The 23,679-nt window shown below is 37.4% G+C and overlaps 1 protein-coding gene across 4 annotated transcripts in view; it reads left to right on the top strand.

The window, feature by feature from the left end:
• The window catches only part of WNK3 (WNK lysine deficient protein kinase 3), a 93,390-nt gene that overhangs the window by 22,587 nt on the left and 47,124 nt on the right, over nt 1–23,679 (top strand). For all 4 annotated transcript variants that reach the window (XR_005559509.1, XM_039366052.1, XM_039366054.1 and 1 more), the window contains exons 2-8: nt 4,195–4,367; nt 6,268–6,488; nt 7,289–7,446; nt 9,524–9,612; nt 13,533–13,755; nt 20,519–20,807; nt 23,418–23,614. Coding sequence is in view for 3 of the 4 variants with exons in the window: in XM_039366052.1 (XP_039221986.1) it covers nt 4,195–4,367; nt 6,268–6,488; nt 7,289–7,446; nt 9,524–9,612; nt 13,533–13,755; nt 20,519–20,807; nt 23,418–23,614 (1,350 nt within the window). In the remaining variant the exon portion in view is untranslated. The remainder of the gene's footprint in view (nt 1–4,194; nt 4,368–6,267; nt 6,489–7,288; nt 7,447–9,523; nt 9,613–13,532; nt 13,756–20,518; nt 20,808–23,417; nt 23,615–23,679) is intronic.

Genomic DNA, 23,679 nt, shown 5'->3' with positions numbered 1-23,679 from the left:
TCAAGCATACATTAATCTGTGTGGTTTAGGGAATTGCATTAGGACAAGCATGCTGCCAGTTCAAATTATATTAAACAATTGTTAATATAAATATTTATTCAATTTACATAAAAGTGTGATTGATAATACAATGTGGGACAATGGACTGTTCAAGGTAGTTGGCACTTAACATACTACTGTGGAAGAGCTGAGGATCTTTTAAAGTAATAATGATATTTATGATGTAGCTAGATGTCTAATTTTTGATACCTATTTGCTGATGTTGCTATATAGCAGTGGTTCTCAAGCTGTGGGTCGGGACCCATTTGGGGTCGAACGACCATTTCACGGGGGTCGCCAAACAACGCAGTCCGCCATTTTTTCCCCCTTTTCCTTAGCTGTGTTACTCCCTTTTATTCTATTGGCTTTTGAAAACCAATAGAATAGACTCTCTTGAATAGAGTCTAATTCTATTGGCTTTCAAAAGCCAATAGGAATTGTCCAGGCTGTCTCTGCCCTGCTGAGCCCGCCAAAAGTCCATTCTGCAAACGGTGCTGCACCAGTTGAGTAGTCCTCGACTTACGACCGGTTGAGTAGTCCTCGATTTACGACTGGTTGGGGGTCGCGGCATTAAAAAGGTTGAGAACCACTGCTATATAGGAAACATAAAAATCAAACTGAGTATTGATCTGAATCTGGGAGAGAAACTAGTTTCTCTCTGAGGTTGGAATTATAGATTGGTCTGCCCTAGGTGATTAATGGATCCAGTTGGGGTTCAGAGTGAATTTGGGGATTGTTCTTGAGGTCCTGCTGCATAGTCTTACAAATGGTCTGGTGACCACCTGGAATTAATGTCCTTTGGACTCAAGGCTCCTGTTTGAGGAGCAAGTAACCATCATAGCTAAGAAGTCCTTCGCACAACTACAGTTTATGTGTCAGTTGTGCCTGTTCCTGAACTAGAAGGTCCTGCTCATAGCCATTAATGCCCTCCCAATTGAACTGCTGCAGTGTGCCCTTGAAGATGATTTGGAAGCTTCAGATAGCACAGAATTTCAGTGTTAGAGGCTTACATGGAAAAAGGGATACCAAATGTCCAAGCTGGCTTAAGAAAATGCCAAGGAACATGAGCCACTATTGATGATGTATGCTGCATAATTGAGAAAGCCAAACAATATCCCAAAAAAGTTAGTATGTGTTTAATTGATTGTAGAAAGCCCTTCAGTTGTGTTGATTGTGTCAAGCTGTGGAACATGCTTAGGAAAATGGGAATCCCAGAACATCTTATTGTCTCAATAAAAAACTTATCTATAGGTCAAAAAACCCACAATACAGACAGAACAGGGTAGAATGACATTGGCAAAGTATTTGGGGGGAAGAAAAGCTTGTTTCCATCTATTCAGGCTTCCTAGAATGGGGTTAATTTATTTATTAGTAAAGAATGCTTTATGAGGTACTTTTATGTATCAAAATTGGAGGAAAGGGGCTTGTCACAAATAAAAAGATAAGAAGCTCTGATATTCCTTAAGGTACCAGAGACATAGTCACCCAAGTTATCCATCTGATTTTTTGCTAATTTTCTTTTCTTACAAATTTTCTGGTTTTGCTGGATGAGTGTGCTATTAAATTTATGCTGCGCATTAATGCAGAGGCATCAAGAGTCTTAGATTATATTCATACATTCATTGCTTTGAGTCAAATTTAGCTCCTGGTGACTTCATGGACAACATCCATACTGTCTTCTTGGCAAGAGTGTAGAGGTTATTGGCCATGGGTTCTTTTTACAATGTTCCAGTCTAATTGACAGCTGTGGAATTCCGTGGTGATCTTCCATCCAAACCCTACTGGAAAAAGAAAGCTCATGGGGGCCACATTGCTGAAAATGTACTCATCTGCCTTTCTTAAATTTCTAAAGACAAGAGGTGGCTAATATGTATCTGCAGCACTCATATCATTAGAAGCTAAGCTAATAGCCTAACTTTATGGTGCCTAGTAGAGCCCCTTCGCCAACTGTATATCATTGTAACTTCCACAATCCAAACTTCTAAGGTCAGCTCATCAAGTCCCAAAATGTGTTTATAAATATCATCCTGCGACTAGAGTCAGGCTTCATGAAAGGGAGAGTAGAGCATGGGTGACCATACTCAGGTATTAGCTAAGACTATGCTTGTTCCCCCTTGGCCTTGCCCCATGAGTGATGATTTTCAGTCCACATGGACACAGGAAGTGGCAATTGAAATCTCATCCATCGGCTTCTCTCTAGGTCTTCCACTCAGCATGGGATATGATCAGGCCACAGCACTCATTAAACAGCATGTAGCAGACACAGAGCGCCAATTGGATATAGCCAGGACCCATTCTTTATTTGCTATTGAATCCCAAAAGGTACTCTGCCTCCCTTATGGCACTTAACTAAACATAAAGTACCTAAACTTTGTATTGTGCACCAACTGTGCCCTTTTCCGGATCACAAGGTCCTGCGCTCAATCACTCATGTCCTGGTGATCTCTCATTTGAATTTTGCAACATGTTCTACATGGATCTACTTATGAAGTGTATTTGGAAGGTACAGTTGGTCCAGAATGTGGCAGTACAGACAGTTTTGGAGACTCCTGGTGTAAGGACCCACCCCACTTTGCATCTTAAGAAGACAGAACTCTTGGAATAATTCTTCCAACAGGAATCCTTTATTAAGAGAAAATGGTTGCAGGCATGCTAGACAGGACTTGGGGTCCAAGCTCTCCCATTCAAGGTTTTAAGGGGTTCCCCAGTAGTCCCACCCAATCAACCCCCCTTCCAGTGATAGTTTCAAGTATCACAATTCCACTCCCTTTCTTCTTTTTCCGTCTGGATGGAGACTTCAGATAACTACATGAAAGGCAATTACTCTCCTTTGGTATGCTAACACTTCGAGGTTACAATAAACACACATTCAGCATTCAGCTCTTTGAAGTGTACTGAAGGAAGTGAGGGCCATAAAGCCCCCTTGTTCTCCCCCTTCTCTCCCTCTTATGGCAGAATCCAGAGAAGGCAGAATTGGGAGTTTCTATATTTGATAATTTAAAGATGAAATATAATTGGATTCTGACACCTGGGATGGCACATGTAGCACCACTGTTTTGTGAGCTGCACTGCCTGCCATTCTGTTTCTAAATCCAATTCAAAGATTAGTTATTATCTTTAAAGCTCTCTGTGGTAAAGGTCCAGGATATCTGAGGAACTGTCTTCACCCAATGGGATTAGTCTGTGCCATTCATTCTGTCAGAAGAGGCCTACTGTGGATCCCATCAGCCAAGGAATTTTGGCTGGTGGGGTCTAGGAGAAGAGCCTTTTCTGCTTTAGCCCCCAAACTTTGGAACATCTTGCTACCAGAAATGAGATCCACCCCTTCTCTTATGACTTTCAGGAAAAACCATAAAACCTGGCTATGCCAGGTGAATGAGTAGCTCTAGGGTAGGGGTGGTTGGTGCTGTAACAGTGAAGACCCCATCCCTGTTCCGTTCAGATGCATTGTTTAATGGAGTGGATTGCTAATATTGATTATTTGCAGGTTGTGGGGAGTAGGGGAAAGAGAAAGGAAGAAAACTGCTTTGTTCATGTTGCAACTTTTTAGATGTTTCTTTTTTTTCTCTTTTTCCATGTAAATGTTAATTTAAACATCACAACTGTGGTTTGTTTAATACAGTGGTTCTCAACCTGTGGGTCGGGACCCCATTTGGGGTCGAACGACCATTTCATGGGGGTCGCCAAACAACGCAGTCCGCCATTTTTTCCCCCTTTTCCTTAGCTGTGCTACTCCCTTTTATTCTATTGATTTTTGAAAGCCAATAGAATAGACTCTCTTGAATAGAGTCTAATTCTATTGGCTTTCAAAAGCCAACAGGAATTGTCCAGGCTGTCTCTGCCCTGCTGAGCCTGCCAAAAGTCCCATTCTGCAAACGGTGCTGCACCAGTTGAGTAGTCCTCGACTTACAACCGGTTGAGTAGTCCTCGACTTACGACCAGTTGGGGGTCGCGGCATTAAAAAGGTTGAGGATCACTGGTTTAATATATCACAAGTATTTGGTCTTCTTCAGTCTGTGTTTAAAGCAGAAAAGTGAAGTCTTTATACAGCCTGCTTCTAAATGCTGCCATAAAATAGATAAAATATCAGTAGCTGAAGTGTTACTGTAGCTACAGATAACTTAATGATTATGGCACACTTTTTCATATTTTTAGGATAGGAAGCTTACCAAAGCAGAACAGCAGAGGTTTAAAGAAGAAGCTGAAATGCTGAAGGGGCTACAACACCCCAACATTGTTCGATTTTATGATTCTTGGGAATCAACGGTTAAAGGAAAGAAGTGTATTGTATTGGTAACTGAACTGATGACATCTGGAACACTGAAAACGTATGTATTTCCTGATTTTTCTCATAAACAGAGTAAATATTTGCAGAAATTTTTTTGGAATGTTGTTCACAATTGCTAGTAGTATTTTGAGCACTAACCATATTGTTGTTGAATTATCAGTTAGCCAGCAAACATGCAGCAATCAACTATGTCGCTTTATAGTTCTTCTAAAATGTGTCAAAGTATCCAGCTGACTGAATTGTAGTTGCTTGCTTATATAAAATCTGTTTCATGGAAGTACTGTGAGTTAAGAAGTGTTAAGTTTAAATACTCTATGAGTCCGTCAATAATCATTTACAATAAATTATAAGATTATTTGATGTATTTTAAGCCTATCTTATATGGTGAATGGAATAAATAAAACAATAATGAAGGGTGATAAATTGTGAGCTAACACTATCATTTTATGACTGATTTAGTTAGTAAGGCTGGAGGGATTGATGGAAGGATTAGGAAAAAATAGAAGTCACTTGGCAGTGTTGAAAATGAAATTATATATATATATATATTCTTCAGTGTTTCTAGAATTACTGATTTCAAGCTAATTTATGTCTTAACATTTTTAATTTGCTATGTTATGCTTATATTCTACTGCATCTAAATGATTCGTAGTGATTTCAATGGATTGGTTATAGTCAGTCAAGAAAGGATTAAGATGTATTAGGATGATTATATTGTAAGTGGAGAAGCCCATTAAGTAAATAAAAATTCCTTATAAAAGATTGTTATAGATTAGATAAAATTTATGCCATGTAACTTTTGTCTTTTTATTTTTTGGTTTTCTTCCTCTTACCCAAATATTGGTAAAAATGAATTGATAACTTCCTGAATATTAAGAATGCTCAGTAAGAAATAAGATAAAAGATATTAAAATGTCAAATATTTTCATTCCTGCATTTGGTGTATTCAGAGTTTCTGCTAGTGCTATTGGTTTTCTTTGTAAGGAAGATATATTTATAATTACTGTAGGAGGATTGTCATAATCAAGTAAGTTGTGTATTGTGTCTTTCCTATGAATTGCGTAGCTCATGACCAAATTTTTGTATTAAACGGATAGATCAACTAACCAATTTTTTAAATCTGTAAAACAGCATGGATTGGGATACAATTTGTACTGCCACAAAAAAAAAATTGTAATAAGATGTTTCTTTACTCTTTCTCTCAATCTATATACTACTAAAATTCTTCTGTCTGCTTGTAACTTTTAATTTGGGTAAAGCAGTGCATCGTTGTTGTTAGTTGCGAAGTCATGTCCAACTCATCACGACCCCATGGATAACGTTCCTCCAGGCCTTCCTGTCCTCTACCATCTTCTGGAGTCCATTTAAGCTCATGCCTCAGTGACTCCATCCAACCACCTCATTCTCTGTCGACCCCTTCTTCTATTGCCCTCAGTCTTTCCCAGAGTGCATCATAGGGCAATGATTTTTGAATCAACATACCTCAGAGGGACTAACATAAAAAAAAAAAAATCAAATTCTGGAATCCATTACTCCCGTGGGATTGAAATTTGACAAAGTTGTGGCCGTTTCAGCACTGCCACACTGCTGCGGTCAGCCATAATCATGTGATCGTCATTCCAATGCTCTCTGCCAGCTTCCCAAAAGGAAAGTTGATAGGGAAGCCAATAGGAAGTCAGAAGTAACTTCTGCTCACACTGTTTTTTTGCTCACCCATGGTCATTCTGTTTCTCTGTTTAGTTTAGGAAAGCTAAATTAGTTTAATAATGATAACTTGTAATACAACTCAGGACTATGAAGTTCCTGAAATAAGGGAGTGTAACATTTTATGAACCTCTGAGGGTTGATCATGGTACATGGACTAACTTAAAACTATGTCTGTATCAATTTAATGCATAAATGCTTTTTCGTTTTCTGCAATCATACTAATTTCTTTACAGGTATTTAAAGCGTTTCAAACTCATGAAGCCAAAGGTGTTAAGGAGCTGGTGCCGACAGATTTTAAAAGGGCTACATTTTCTGCACACAAGGACTCCTCCTATCATCCATCGTGATTTGAAATGTGACAACATCTTCATCACAGGACCTACTGGTTCAGTGAAGATAGGGGACTTGGGACTTGCCACCTTAATGCGCACCTCATTTGCAAAGAGTGTTATTGGTGAATATACAGTAAATGTGTTTGGTATTTCTATTGGACAGCTGCTTGTGCCATGTCTCTTTGTCATCTATAAAGACAGGAATCTGCAATGCCCTATAAGGCAAAGTTGCTTTACAATATATAGCTATGAAAATATTCCAAAATTAAAATAGATGTCAAAAGATAAAAAAAGACATCAAGCAGCAGGAAATATTAGTGATAGTGCCTTTAACCTGCAGTCACAACATAAAGTATATGAAGAGCTTTTTCAAAGAGACATATTACCATGCATAAATAGGCATGGGACTTTCTGGGTCTCATTATAAGGAACACCATATCCATTAGTCATGCTTCAGACAGTGGGTAGAAATGGAACAGAATGTTTTGTATTAGTCTGATGAATTAGGTAGATGTTAAATTCAGATGTTAAATGTAAAACATTTCTCCCCACCTTGAAAGGTTTTAGCCAAACAGAACGCAAAAATCTTGCAAGGGGCCTTGGCAGCATTTCTCTCCGCCTCCCCCCATGTCTAATACAGTAGATTAGCATAGTGTAACTACTAGGCACACTCAGCCTTAATTGAACTGTTTGGATTTTTTTCCTCGTATTTTTCTTTAAAATAAGAAAAAAAAATCCTTCTTCAGCAAATGCTACTTCCTGTTTGTTTGTAGGTAAGAATCCATGCTTGGAGAATGAATTCATTATTAATATATTGAATATTACAAGATAGAAATAAGCATCTTTTGGGAAATATTCATTGAGTGACCACAATCTAAAGTGGCTGTAATAACACATTGGTCTTTCCCATCTTTTATTTCAGGAACTCCTGAATTCATGGCTCCTGAGATGTATGAAGAACATTATGATGAGTCGGTGGATGTCTATGCTTTTGGAATGTGCATGTTAGAGATGGCAACTTCTGAATACCCATATTCTGAATGTCAGAATGCAGCTCAGATCTACAGAAAAGTAACCAGTGTAGGTGCACGATTAATTTCTTCAAGAGAGCAAACCTGTATAAGATGGGCCTAAAGCAAATAAGCCTATTGGGCTAAACCTGTGTTGGTCCTTTTGCTATACAAAGCAATTACCAGACCTACTCTAGTATTTTCTAGATTTTCCTAGATTTTGCTGTTTGTTCTAGAATAGATAATCTTTTCAGTTGTTTCACTCCCTGAAAAAATACAAATTGCTATTTCATACTCAAATGGCAGAATGTACAAATTAAGCTTGTATTTTTTTAATGGCTATCCTAAGCCAAAATTAAATGGAACAGAAACAAAACACATTTGCAGCCGGCTTTTGTCTGAGCATCAATCATTGTTGCTCCTTGTTCTGAAAGTTTACCAACTGCCTTCCTAAAGTCAGTATTGAATCATCAACTAACCCAACAGTCCTCTGCTTGTTCTTCTGGCAGCTAGTACAGATTCTTTCATAAAAAGATCTTGAGTAAGGGCTTTGTTTCAGGTTTATAGTGTTTTCTTCTCTGACTATTGTGTACATTTGATTCTGCTGGTATAGTAATCAAAATGTACAAAATAGAGTTATGAAGCTGGACAAAGCAGTTATTATAAAAATCAATAGGATCCTGCCTATTTTTGCTGAAGTTGTTCTTCCATGTTGGTTTTATTTATCACATCTTGTTATGAAATTTCCCAGTTGGCTTTCTAAAGGAAACACTTTCAGAAAAATTCTATTAACAAACACTGCCTTGTGCACTCTGCTGAGACACTCTCCTATACAGGTTGCATTGTCCTGTGTTCTGCAATAATTTTATTTCAAAATGTGACCTACAAAAAAAAACTTCCTCGTAGATTGTATCCCATAGGCTAAAATACTTTTTTCCTGTCTGTGCTGCTGGTAATGACATCCAGAATTCTTTTGAAGCAGATGTCTTGCTTTATTTCAGGATAGGGCTACTATTAGTCTGTCTAATTGTATACTGTATGTTAAATATTCAGAATAATAGATTACTGAAGTTTGCTATCCATAACACTCCTTTATTCTTTAGTAAGTATATTTTTTTATGTGAGAAGTATATATGTAACTATTTCCAAAAAGAGATGATCCTATTATGCTAGGGGTCCCTAACCGACAAGCCCTGGACCGGTATAGCGGGTGAGCAAGCAAAGCTTCATTTGCATATGTGTGAGATCTAAGTTGCATGCAAAACCATCCCATCCCAGTCTTCAGTTTTCATTCCAAAATTGATCCCCAGTGCCAGAAAGTTTGGGGACCGCTGTATTATATCATTACACTGGAATAACTACTCATCAGTACAATAGCCATTTTTTTTTACATTTTCAATATTTGAAAGGTAAAGACAATGTGTTCTCAAATTATAATGCATATTTATCTGCTCTGAAAGGGCCATATGTGCATACATATCCCCCATTCCCATGCAGAGTTAAATACAGTTTTAAAAACCAAATGTATGAGGAGAATTTTTCAGAAGGAATTAGTAAAAGCCATCATCTTAGAAAATAAGGAAATCGTTTTTACAAAGATTCCTCTTCCAAAAAATTCAGAGCACTGCATATTTTAATAATGTTTACAAAAACATCAATGTGTTTTTTTTCCCCATCTTCAGGATTGAGGCTAAGAGGGAGGGATTTGCTTCCAAACACCTAATTGAATTTCAAGCTAGAATAATTACTGTATTACTTAAGTATTATTATTATTTTTGGTCCCTTTCTTTCTCCAATGAGTACAGTAAAGATATGGTGATTGCCTGAGAGTCAGATAGCATGTACTTCTAAAGTTAATGACAGGGGAGAACAAGTTTGTCAAATAAATAGCATTTATTTGATCCTTTTTATTTGATCCTTTTCAATCAGATCTGATTTTAGAAGCAATAACTGGCATTTAAAGGATTCGGGACAGACTGAAATGTTTTGTTTTAATATATATGTGTGATAGCTAAAACTATTTCTACTATATTGGCTGTTTAAAGGCCTTCTATTTGTAACTTTGGGAATTTTCCATAATTCTGTACAACTGTAGAAGAGAAATCTCCTGTGTAATTTTATTAACAACTATGTCTCTTCTCTTCTAGGGCATTAAACCTGCTAGTTTTAATAAAGTGACAGACCCAGAAGTAAAAGAGATCATTGAAGGCTGCATTCAGCAGAATAAGTCTGAAAGGTGGGCAGATCCGTTTTGTGTCTCTCCTTACTTGCTTTGAATTGTGCAAATTAAGAGATAGTATTTGAGTGTTAATAGCAATTTGTTGGTACTGGAAAAAAAATGATTAAGCAAAACACTCATGCTTTAAACACCTGCGTAAGTCCCTTTGAAGTCAAAAGGAATGAAGCTATGAAGCCATATAGCAAATGGGATTTGCCTGGCTCATTTCCTAAAACTATGGCTGTTAAGACATATATAGGGAAAGTATTGCAGAAACAAAGAATCAGTCAAAATGAAGATTCTTGATTTTGTCTAGTTTTTATACAGTGAAAAATGGTGGGATTCTGCAATCCTCAAATTAATGCAAAAAGGGCTAAGGTTAGTAGATGAGATATTATGTTGGAGTTTAAAGAAAATCTCCATTTATCTTTTCCCTGTAGCACAGAAAAATGCAATGCCTACTTGAATCACTGCAAAGGACTGTTACATTGGAGACCTGTTGCTTTAATTTATAAAGCCTTAGTAATAGAGAAGGAGATGCATGAAACATTAGTCTGTCTCTCCTCCCCCTCAGTAAGTTGATCTCATTTCTCATGCCTCTCCCTTAATAGCTCTCTTCCAACTTGGTCAGATGATGGCACATTTATAGAAAGGTGCTGTATCAGTTTGAAAGCAGCCCCAAATATCTATGATCCCACAGTATTCACTGTCTTTGGAAGCTAAGACAGTACTTCGCTTTCAAACTACTGGCTCAGCTTTAGTATATCTAAAGCTTCAGTGAAATGTTATCTTTTTAAAAAAAAAACCTGTGTGGAATTATGTGTTTCTCCTTTTGCAGGAATTTCTGCTTCACCATCCATCCTGGGCTTCAAAGCTTTAAGAGGGTTGATATCTTAATGGCTTTTCAGGTCCTTCTCAAAAAACAAAACAAAAACACTAATATTTGATCAGAAATTCACACATCATAGAATAGTGGATGGGTAAAGGAGGAGAATGGATGGAGGACTATTTCTCCACTATTATTCATCCACAGAGAGCCACCTGGCAGTCCTGTTTAAGCTCACCTGGTCCCTCCTAAGGAAGAAGGACTTGGATGAACATTTACAGGGCTGTGTGGCAGAATTTATTGAGCACCTGATACATAAAATCAATTCCTTCTCAGTTGGAGCAAGTCCATTAGAGATGCTCAGGGAATAGACTTATCCGGTTATCTGGGAGCAGTTTGATCTTGTTGGCCTTGAGGAAGTGGACAGAGTCCTTGAGGCTGTTAGTGCAATTACTTGTTTATTAGATCCTTATCTAACCTGGTTGGTAAAAGCTTTCAGAAGTGTGACTTGCAAGTGGATCCAGGCAAGGAAGTGTTCCCGGTTCTATTTAAGGAAACCTTGATCTGTCCCCATCTTAAGAAACTGTCACTGGATCCCACTTGTTTGGACAATTTCCATCCATTTTCCCTTGTCCCCTTTTTAGAGAAGCTGGTGGAAAAAGTGGTTGTGCTACAGCTTCAAAAGGTCCTGGATGAAACAAATTATCTGGGCCCCTTTCATTCAGGTTTCAGGCTTGATTATGGGACAGAGATGGCATGGGTCGCAGTAGTGGACCAGAATGGGCTACTTCATCCATCGTTGCTCTTCTCAGCAGCTTTCAATACCATCAACCGTGGTATACTTTTGGGCCAGCTACAAGAACTGGGGCTGAGCAGTGCAGTATTACGCTGGTTCAGCTCCTCTCTTCAAGTTGGTTCCAAGCAGTGTTGATAGGGAGTGAGAGGTCCATTCCATGAGTGCTCCTTTGTAGTGTACTGTAGGGCTTGGTACTCTCTCCGCATCTTTTTAACTTCTCATGGAACCCCTGGGTGAGATCATCCAATGCCATAGGGAGAGATATCATCAATATGCAGATGATACCCAACTTTATATCTCTGTCTCTGGTGACCCAAGTTACGTATTGTGGCTGCCCCCTTGCAGTACCTGGAGGCTGTGGTGGTTTGGATGGGGGATAATAGGCTTCAACTGAACCTGTTAAAATGGAGTGGTTGTGGGTTCAAGGGTGCTTGGGATCTGGGCATTACCATCTTTAGTTCTTGATGGGTTTGCTCTACCCCAGACAGACTGGTATACAATCTGGGGTTCTCCTAGATTTGTGACTCTTTCTCTATGAGTAGGTGACAGTTGAGTGTAGGAGAGCCTTTTGCAACTTTGTGTTGTGTGCCAGTTGTGCCCTTTTCTGGATGGTGAGGCCCTGCGTGCAGTCATTCATGTCCTGATCATCTCTCAGTTGGATTACTGCAAAACCCTCTACGTGAGCTACCCTTGAAGAGTATTCAGAAGCTACAGGTGGTATAGAATGCAGCAGCAGCGCAGACACTTCTAGAGGCCCGTTGGGTGGCACATGTGAGACCACTTTTACACAAGTTGCACTGGCTGCTGTTTGCTTCTGGGTCTAATTCAAGTTCTTGGTCTTTAAAGCCCGGTATAGCATGGGTCTGGGGTATCTGAGGAGTCATCTCACCCTAATAGGATTCGCCTGCCCCACTCATTCCAGCAGAAAAGGCCTACTTTGCATCCTGTCTGCCAAAGAATTTTGGCTGGCGGGGTCTGCTGTGGCCCCTGCCCCCTGGAATATTTTCTCACTGGAGGTAAGGTCTGCCCCCACACTCCTGCCATTGTGGAAGAGCAGAAAACTTGGCTCTGCTGTTTGACTTGGGACCCGGCCCTGACAGGGTGCCCATCATCTTGGTAGTTAGCTTTTCTATTTAACTCTCCTAATTTTAATTGCTTTGTATTTATTCTTTACTTTTTTTTAATATTGTAAGCAACCCAGCGTCGCCATTTCAGTGAGAGGGCCTTCATAAAAATGGAATGAATAAAATAAATAATAAATGGTGCAATCTCTTTATTTTATTTTTCTTTTGCCTAGAGTGGGGTAATTTCTGTTTTCATCTTTTTATCAGACCTGGCGCTTCTTCAGCCTGCTTTTGGGGGATTGGGGAGTAGAAGTGACAATGGTATGATGGAAGTTCCTTCTGACTCCCGGAGCTGTGGGACAAAGGGGAAATCCCTAAGAATTGTGTGAAAGTACCCTTTTGTAAATGAGAGAGGCTCCCAAAGAGCCTGTTCAAGGATAAGAGAAAGCAGGAAAGACCTGTGGCATTTGCATCCTCCCACTGATGCAAGTCTATTGCAATACGCAAGTGGTGAAGAGAGCAAAGATTGTCTCAGATGCTCTCCTAAAGGAGTTCATTTGACTTCATCTGACTCTTCCTTTGAGTAGATGGTGTTCCTGGATTTGTTTTATTTGTATTTAAATTATTGCTGGCTTTTAATTTCTTGTGAATCCTATCGGGGGAAGGATATTTGTTCCAAAAGATAAACTATATATATATTAAACGATATAGGTACAGGTAGTCCTCGACTTGCGGCCACAATTAAGCTCAAAATTTCTGTTGCTAAGTGGGATATTTGTTAAGTGAATTTTGCCCCATTTTATGACCTTTCCTGCCATAGTTGTTAAGTGAATCACTGTGGTTGTTTATTTAGCAATGCGGTTGTTAAGTGAGTCTGGTTTCCTCATTGAGTTTGCTTGTCAGAAGGGGACAAAAGGTGATCACCTGATCCTGGGCCACTGCAACCATCATAAATACGAGTTAGTGGCAAGCATCTGAATTTTGATCACGTGACTACAGGGCTGCTGCAATGTTTGTAAGTGTGAAAAATGATTATAAGTCACTTTTTTTCAGTGCCCTTGTAACTTTGAACAGTCACTAAATGAACTGTTGTAACTCGTGAACTACCTGTATTCCAGTTTTGGGCTATTTCTAAGGGAAGAAGTATAATAATTTTGAAAAGAAATGCTCAGCAATTACAATAATACGTGTTTGGGATACTGAAGGAACTTTCAGTCATCTTTCATACTGTTTTATGTTCAATATATTTCAGGCTATCCATCAAAGACCTCTTGAACCATGCTTTCTTCGCGGAAGACACGGGACTCAGAGTGGAGCTGGCAGAGGAAGAGGAGGATGGGCTGCATCCCTCTTTGGCTTTGAGACTTTGGGTAGAAGATCCCAAGAAGCTGAAAGGAAAGCACAAAGACAATGAAGCAATAGAGTTCAGTTTCAATGTGGAAACAGATATCCCAGAGGAAGTGGCTTGTGAAATGGTGGGTGTTTTTGGTCATTGCTTTGCTTCTTTCTCTTTTGCCTTATAGTATACGTCATTTGCAGGGGAAGTATTTATAAATGTTACTCTCAAAATTGGAAAATCTCCATTTTATAAAAGAGCTACAGTTAGAAAACTGTTCCTAACAACTGATGTAAAAGAGGAAAATGGAATTTGGATAAAAGTCATGGTGCTGGGGAAGGAAACCTTATCCTTAATAGCTTTCTTCTGCTGCTTGTCAAGACTGTTATTCTAGTTTAGCTGTAATTTTCTGTTTGCAAATGGGGGAAGCAGGAAACATCCCCATTTTCTCACTTTTTTTTTTAACAGTCTAGAAGAATTATAAATAATTAAATTGATCCATTTTTATATTCCTTTTTTCTGCCTTTTGTTGCAGTTTTGTTTTATTATCTTTTAGCTTAGGGTTATAAACAATCTTGTTAATTATTATGGGAGGTAGTTTATAAATTATGGATAAATGAATAAATTCATTTAGATTCACAAAGATTTATCATGCTGAGGCTGTTAATTGCATTGTAATATCTAAAATATATTCATTGATACTTTGAGCTTTATTTACAAGGCATGATTCTTTTAGGATACCTCATAAGCTAAGAAGGGCTACGGGGCAGGTGAAAACTATTTGTTTTCTCATATATATATATATATATATATATATATATATATATATATATATATATATATATATATATATATATATGTATAATTTTCATTGCAACTTTTAATCAAGAAGATAGAAGCTAACAGAAACTTAGAAAGTAAGAAAGAAAAAAGGGAAATAAATAAAAGAAAATATAAAATGCAAGAAAAAAATAAAGAAAAAGAAAAGAAAGAAAGTAAAAATATAAGAAGTGGCTTCCGGTATTTGTTGTAGCAGTTATAAGTATAAAATATTTTGATCTCTCTCTCTCTCTAAGGTGACATCACACTACTCTTCTTTCTATAATCTATCCTGTTTGATCATCAAAACCATTATCATATTCATTTTGTTCATTTTTACACAAAAAGTCCATAAGATGCTTCCAGTGAGTAATAAATGTAATAATGTCTTTTCTCTAATCAAAGAAATTAATTTATTCATCAACTTCATTAACCATTTCTCCATAATAGGTAGTATTGAATCTTTTCATGACTGCGCAGATAGTAATGTCGGTACTGTGATCATATTGTAACAGTTTTCCATGCCTTTTTTTCCCAGTTTATCCATTAATCCTAAAAGAAAAAGATTGAGCATTTCCAACATATGTTTGATGTCCTTTTATACCTTCTAGGGCAGTGGTTCTCAACCTGTGGGTCGGGACCCCATTTGGGGTCGAACGACCATTTCACGGGGGTCGCCAAACAAGGCTGTCCGCCATTTTTCCCCCCTTTTCTTTGGCCACACCCCTGGCACCCGGTGATATATAAGTGGTTGGGGGTCACCACAACATGGGGAACTGTATTATGGGGTCGCGGCATTAGAAAGGTTGAGAACCACTGTTCTAGGGAATTTCTCTGGCATCTTGTATCAATGATACATCATTTTATAAAAATTATCTTTGAGATCATAACACAATGTAGATTTCAAACCTTTTAACTATATATTTTCCCATTGTTCCATCTGTGTATTATAATCAAATTTCTTAAATCCTGGTACATCGGCAATTTATCTTCATCTGCCATTTCTTTTCTTAACCTTGTACCTTGTAAGTTTCACTTATAATCTTAACTCTCATAATTCCCTGATCTGATCTTATATCTCTGTTCAATATCTCAAGAGCTGAAATGAACAAAATTGGAGACAATGGACATCCTTATCTTGCCCTTTTTGAATCTCACAGTATTTTGTTAATGCCCATTAACAATTATTTGTGCTTTCTAAGAAGTATAAATCGACCTTACTCATATAGTAAAATTATATCCAAGTTTCATATATTCCAGAACATTAAATCAAAAATCCACTTTAAGGCTTTCTCTGCATATCGATGCAGCTTGTTTTTTCATTATGTTGCTCCAAATATTCCTAAATATTCAAAGTGTTTCTAATATTATCTCGCACTTCTCTTTTAGGTAAAAAAAAATCTGTAAAATTATTCTCAACCTTTTGGCCAAAATCGTAGTAAACAGTTTATAATCATTATTCAGTAAATATATTGGTTGATGGTTTCCTGTTAAACTCAAATCTTATCCCTTTTTAGGTATTAATATTATATTAACCTCCTTCCAGCTATCAGGAATCTTTCCATACTGCAAAATAATATTCATCGTTTGTTGTAAAAATTCATCTTCAAAACATTTATAATAAGAGGCAGCAGCCCATCTCGATCAGCTATCTTTCCTGTTTTAATCTTTGGAACACCTTCATATAGTTACCTTATTGTTATAGGTCCATTCAAAGTTTATCTCTGATCGTTAATCTGTTACTACAGTATTTCTTTCTTGACACTTTAATATCACTTCCTTTTTCTTTTCACAGTTTGTATGCCAACCATCTCCTCAGTTTATGTGGAAATTCAAAATTTATTTATTTTGCATAGTTCATCTTTATTTCCATCTCTCTTACTGTTAACATAGATGATTGTCTCTGCAGAAGCTTAATTTAATTAATGATCATCCCTGGAGATTTTTTAAAATTTTCACCCATTTTTGTCTCATCCAGAATCATTTGCATTTTCTCTTGCCTTTCCTTTTAAGTTTCTCTATTGTGTTGTAAAAAATAACTTATAAAATTTCATCCTTCCTTCTCTACCTTTATTAAAATTATTCTCAAAACCTTCTACAGTCTTCCACCACCAATTCTTTTAGCAATAGCATTTCATTCAATCTCCACCTAGGAGACTGGTCTGGTTGTCCTCGCTGAATAAATATTTTCCTCATCAGCTAAGCTTTTGCCAAATTTTGATTACCATGTTTTGAGGTTAAAATAAGCAAGTTACTGTATTACTATGAACAGTCTCTACTTTCCTCCTTTTGTTTTGCTTCTTTTTATCATCCTGTGCCCAAGAAAAGAAAAATGTGTTTAGACTGTAGATTCTTCATTTTGCCTCACTGTTGCCTTGGTTTTGTTTTTATAAAACATTTGGCCACAGAGGAATCTGACAAATGACAGCTGATGTTACTGAAAGGAGACATGGCAATGCATCTGTTCATTTCATATAAAATATATGCTGGCAGAAGGCTACTGCTTAAGCATCACCTACCCACCAGCCAACTGTGAAGTTTTGTAAGTGGTCCCATGATCCCTTGCCTCATGAAATGGATCTTTAATGCATTTTTTGGATCCCTTTTCTGTTTTTTTTTTTTTTTTTGAGGGTAGATTGGGTTTACAGACCTTGCTCAGCAGATGGCAATTAAGACTCTCTCCTTTAATAGTTCCATTTAGCACAAGAGCAGTGCTTGAATGCTTTCTTTATCTGTGTTTTCAAGTCATTGTGCCCTAGTTTGCATATAAAACAAACCTGTAAATAATGGATTTGCATTAAGCTAAGAATAAACAAATGAATAAGATAAGAAATTGCAAATGTAATATACCATTATGTAGGATCCCAGTCAGTATGTCCCAGAAGTGCTTTATGAATATTTCAAGTATGTGGGAAGTAATATTTGGCACATTGCAGATGTTTTTGTGATATGCTGGGGTTATTATACTTTAGTTGTAGTTGCAGAATTTAACTTGTTCTGTTTAATAAATTCTAAGCAGTTACAAACGAATGACTTATCTACTATAGGCAGTCCTTGACTTAATGGCCACAACTGAGCCCAATATTTCTGTTGCTAGGTAAGGCAGTTGTTAAGTGAATTTTGCCCCATTTTATGACCTTTCTTGCCACAGTTCTTCAGTGAATCACTGCAGTTGTTAAGTTAATAACACAGTTTTTTAGTGAGTCTGGTTTCCCCATTGACTTTGCTTCTCAGAAGGTTGCCAAAGGTGATCACATGATCCTGGGGCACTGCAACTGTCATAAATATGAGTCAGTTGCCAAGCTTCTGAATTTTGATCACTTGACCATAGAGATGCTGCAATGGTTGTAAGTGTGAAAAACGGTCATAAGTCACTTTTTTCAGTGCCATTATAACTTTGAATGGTCACTAAATGAACTGTTGTAAGTCAAGAACTACCTGTAATTGTTCTATTAAAACTGAACTTTAAAAAAGTAAACTTTTGGGGAATAAATATTCAGTGATGATGATGGAAAAAGAAGAAATTATCATAATATAATAGTAACCCATTTCCAGTAGTGAAAACCAGAAAGCAGTTTTTGCTACCAGTTCAGCTCTTGCCTAAATCAGCAAATGCTAGACAAACAGGCCGAGAAACTGCAAAGTAACTGAGAGGTGAACAAAACTGGAAAATAAATTGTTACTACAAATCTAGACCATCAGAAAGGGGATTTCAAATGAATATGGTTCAAATTTTAAAACAGAAATTCCCAGAATGAATGACTACATAAGAGGTGTTAAGGGATCAGCATCATGTGGCTACGAAAAGCAAGGTTTTCTCTGATACTGAGTTGAATGGATCAGAAACGATAACTGGGTGTTAACCAAACAAGCTGAAATTACAGATGCTGTGAATTCTGGACAACTAATAGCAAATGATGTTATGAAAACCATACAAATGTAACTCTGATCTTGGGAAATAGAAATGTTGCAGCTCACCAGTCAGCATATCAATTGGCTGAGAAGATAAAAAAGTCAAATGAATCATAAAGAATATTCCCAACATTAAAGCAAATAACTTTTTGCTTTCTTTGCAATCTTTGTTTTTCCTGCTTATTTGCCTAAAATTAACCCATATTTGTTTTACAAAAGTCTAGAAGCTGGCCAAGAAAAAAAATAAGAAGTACCTACATATAAAGAAAAAATAAATACATATTAGAAAATTTATGGAAAACAATTCAGTAAAAGAGTGGTTTTAAAAAGCACAATAGATTAACAGAATTGGAAAAGCATTTGTTGGGTAAGCAATGGAAAATGTACTGATATGAAAATAAATGGTTCAGATACAAATGAGAAAGATTGAAAACTAGAGTGCCTCCTGCCCCCTCCCCAAAAGATAAACTACATGGTTTTTGGCTCAAAAGTCAAGTCTGGAAAGTCTGTACTACAGGCTAGCACACAGCTGAATGATCTGCAAACAATAAAGAATGGATGACATCTGGAAGAAATTTCTTGTATAGAAAAACAAGGGGGGGGGGAACCTATTCTGACAGCCTCAGGCCTATATCTTGAGTGCCTGCTTACAGCACTCAAACTGTTTACTGAAATTATACTAATATATGATAATTTGAAAGAAATGGTAATAGTCTCAGTGGAACACAAGGGGACTTTTTATCAATCGTAATAAAAATACTTAGGATTAATAGAACCTTCTGATTTATTGCAGGACAAAGTTAAAAAAAAGTTTAAATTAAATCACTGAGCAGGGTAAGAGGCTCAGAAGCGACCCTCTCTAATTTTTCAGGCTGTATAGGAGAAGTTGGGGTGGAGAATAGTACTTTCTTATTTTAAGATTGATATCAGCCTTGCAGGGTAAACCAAATAGAAATCACGACCAAATGAGCTAATTCTACTTTATTGTAAAGCTACATTGGCAGAATCTGGCAAGTCTGGAACAAGATTTACAAATCAATGCCACCAAAGATAAAATTGAGCATATTTCCAAAATACCAAATGCCAATTATTTAAAATTAAGAATAGTACTCTAGATTGTATCTTTAATTGTAACATCACTCAGAAGATAAAAACCATGATAGGATTGCAAAAATCGGAAATTAAATTGGAATTTGAAGAGAAAATACAGGTTTACAGTTTGTAAATGCTACTACTATATGACCATATGCCTGAAAATGTTTTGCAAAATAAAAAGATTAAAATTGTGGAATTTCAAAGTCAAACTAATAGCCACTTAGAACATAAGATGTACCAGTTTTTTTTTCTGGCTGAGTCATTATTGATTCCTGCAAATTGTCCGGACAAGACCATAATTTTTTTTTTTGCCAATATTTTTGGATTGCTTTCTTCCTTGGCCCAAAGTCATCCAGATGCTTTGGATCTAAGGAGGACTAGAAACCACTACACCAAAGTGACTCTCACACAAGATATTACTCTTATAGAAAACAGGTGTGGTTCATTGATATGGCAATACTTGGAGGCAGTCAAATTGATGAAAAACAACTGGAGAAAATAACAAAAGATCATGATTTATTGATATTTTGAGATTGAAAATGGAAGAAAAAAATGTAACAATTGTAATTGGAATCTTTAGTGCAACATTAAATGGGTTCACCAAGTATTTAGTAATGTTAAACTTACTGAACTTGGTACCATTAATTTTTCTAGGGTATTTGCAACAACATACATTTTATGTTGATAGCTCTATGATTCTTAGCTCCTTTGCTAAAACCTGAATCATTGCAATCGCTACATAATCAATTAGAATGACAGACATGAATAATATTGAAATAGCCTCCTGGCTGCTAGTTAGCTAGATAATACCAAACTGAAAAGGAATTTTATATCTACTTGTCTGTTCATTATTACAGTACTTATTGTTCATCTGGAGCTCTGAGCAATGAGTCCAGGTCCAATTTGGCATTCATGCAGGGTAAGGTCTGTTGCCATGGGATTCTGATCTCTAATGTGCAAATACAGATTAGTTTTAATTGCGAAACATTGGTGGATAAACTTTGAAAGACTAAATTGATAGGTAACAGAACTGACTTTATCTGAATTTTTGTTTTTGTTTATTTTTTTTTTTTTAGGTAAAGTCGGGATTCTTCCATGAAAGTGATTCCAAAGCTGTGGCTAAATCCATTCGTGATCGTGTCACCCTAATCAAGAAGACACGGGAGCAAAGGCAGGTGGGCAACCTGGAGGAAAGGAGGGACTCCCAAAGTCAGCTTCCAAGTGGACTCCCCTTACTTCAGCCACAAGGCTCATCGTTCACCCCACCTTCTCAGCCAAGCAAGACGGAGTGTGAGGAAACAGAAGTTGATCAACATGCCAGACAACACATCCTTCAACAAATGCAGCACAGCTTTTCCCTCACTGGTAATGAGCAATCCTAGACACTTAATACACACTATTTATTATTAAATAAACAATAAGGGTTTCATTTTGTTCAGGAAATGTCCTATCTGAGGTGTCTGAGCTTTTGGCTCCTTTTTTGCTGCTTTATTGACAGTCCTTTAGCATATAAAGGACTGTGGTTTCTTTCTGTAGAATTTAACCTGGGCCGAATTGTTAGCTAATATATATTATGGGGAGCTGAAGTTAATGTTAATGAAGGGAATTATTAATATATTATGTGGAACTAATGAAGCTATAATAATGAACGAATGCGTTCATATGTTATCTTTAATGCATTTACATTTTTGAAGAGCAATAGTAGCTATCCAGAGTAGCTTTTCAGCTGCTCATTTAGAAACTTTCATTACTTTCACAAATTACTTGAAACTTTATTGGGAGGGAGCCTGTTTTCAGAACTTTAAGAGATAGCCAGTTGTGATTATTGAAAATTGCTGCTTCTTTCAGTTGGTTTCTATCTTTTATTTCTCTGATGGCAAAACGTGAATGAGCCATCTTCTCAAACTTGCTAGTCCTTCATTCTGTTCAATACCGCCAGCATAAAGTCATTTTAACTGCTAAGAGTCAGTTGGTCTAGTGTTGAAGGCACCAGGCTAGAAACCAGGAGACTCTGAGTTCTAGTTGTGCCTTAGGCATGAAAGCCAGCTGGGTGACCTTGGGCCAGTCATTATCTCTCAGTCCAACCTATTTCACAGGGTTGTTGTGGGGAAAATAAGAGAAGGAAGAGGTATTGGGTAAATCTGCTGGTACGTTATTTATGAAAATAATATTGATAAAAAATCTATTTAAATTAAATAAAAATAAAGGAGAGCTAAGCAGAGACAACTCCCTCCCAATAGACGTTTTAGAAGAAAACTATGACAATGAATCTAGAGCAGTGAGCTAGTGTCAGTGTCAAAGCTGAATTCACTGAAAAAGCATTTGCGACTTCATCATATTCTCCACCACGAGAGTAAAGAGCAGAACAAGTTGCTCCCTGGAAGCTGTTGGATCCTGTGGATTTCGTCTGAGGAGCGTTTTTCTCAAACTTGAAACCACAATAGTGCTTTGGTTAAGATGTGGAATAATGAAGTTTCAGCATTTAATGTGACAGCTCCTAAATTCCCCCTGTCTTGTGTCAGTCAGTGCCTTGAATGCTTCATGGTTCATAGAGCAATTGCATGCTATGTATGAAATGTGAGGGCAGAAATTTGCAGGTCCCAAATGAATCCAGCTGGACAAAATGCATGCTTATTTATAGAGCCTTATGTCACAGCAATTAGGCGAATGAAAGTAGTAATTATTTTCCGCCTGGTTACATCCATGGAATCAGTCCAAGAGAATTCTGATGGTCCAATAACCAGTAACTGTGTCCAGTGTTCTGATACTGTCAGGCCTGCCCCAGTCTACTCTCTCAGGAAAGTAAGATTCGTGATTCCATTTGGTTGAAGCAGAGGAACGTTTACTGAAAGAAACTGTTTGCAGTAAAGTCAGGTGGAATCTGGTGTTCCTGTGCAAAATACAAAGCTATTCTTTTCCTTTCCTACTCCCTCCACCCATGACCAGTCCCCTGGTCAGCCAATGCGATGCCGGTAAGATGTTTTGAGAAACTCTAAGGTGTCAAACTGGTAACATTCCATTCTCAGGGCAAACGGTCTTGAAGATCCTGGTACAAGCTAGTTTAGGAGAGATCTGGTCTTCTTCCATTGTCATCCCCCCCTCCCTATTTCCCAGGTTTGAAGTTACAGCAATAGCACTCTATAAACCCCCTTCCTCCCCCCTTCTTAGTGGCAGGACACCAACAGGGCACAGACCAGTGATGGTGGACCTGACAGATACAATCTGATAGCCACTGTGAGCAGTTTACACAGTACTTTATGAATAACACTTTTCAGATTTATGTTGGGTTTTGCTTCATTTTAGGCAGCATCATACCTAGAATTCTTCTGTAACATCATCAGTTTTGTTGCTTGATCCCTTATAAATAAGTAAATTCTCAGTTCAATTTGTACTGTTACTTGTTTGATGCCTTCCTAGCTTGGCTTCTAAGGGCTTTTAAGGATTCCGTCCTGTCCTGTCCTGTCCTGTCTTTTAGATTGTTTAAAAAAGGATGATGAAGCCACTACTTAAGAAGCTTTTATTAGACAATGCTGACTTTAACAACTATGAGCCAGTATCCAGTATTTCATATCTAGCCAACCTAATAGAGAAGGCATTAAAGCCTCTGAAGATTTGCATATAATGGATTATCTTGAGCTTGAGTTTAGACCTATATGTATTATAGAGATGGCTTTGGTCACTCTCCCAATAAATATAGCACGTTTTTTGATGCTGTACTTATTTAAACAGATTAGTTGTATTAGATAGAATTACTGTTGTGGCAATTTTTAAAAGATAGACTGGGGTATTCCTCATTTTCCTTTCCTAGGAAGAAGCTTTCATTTTGTTGTATTCTTTCTGAAGTAAATATTTTATGCATATATAAAACTGCATTGCCTGACAACCCAAGTGTTTGTCTGAATGAGGTAGAAGTGGTTCTGATTTATTCTGAAAGAATGAACATTCTGCCTTTTCTTTCTTTTCACACTGACACAGCTGACAACTTGTCTGAGAGAGGAGCAGGATCAGTTATACTGTCAGATGCCTCTAGCCAACATAATCTGGCATTTTCCTCGGAACACATGATGGGCACCCAACAAGTCCCCAATCTCTCACAAACTGAAAACAGCAGTGCTCAAGGACAAATATATACTTCTCAACAGCTGATGGGGCATTATCAGTCCAATGCAGGGGTAAGAGGCCTATTGTCTTCTTCATAACATAGTAATTAAATATTGTTGTATTAAGAAAGTAGCTT

Source organism: Crotalus tigris, unplaced genomic scaffold (genome assembly GCF_016545835.1).
Source record: "Crotalus tigris isolate CLP2741 ecotype Arizona unplaced genomic scaffold, ASM1654583v1 scf7180000020218.1340706, whole genome shotgun sequence".
NCBI lineage: Eukaryota > Metazoa > Chordata > Lepidosauria > Squamata > Viperidae > Crotalus > Crotalus tigris.
Note: the sequence above shows the minus strand (reverse complement) of the source record. Positions and strands in the feature narration are given on the sequence as shown.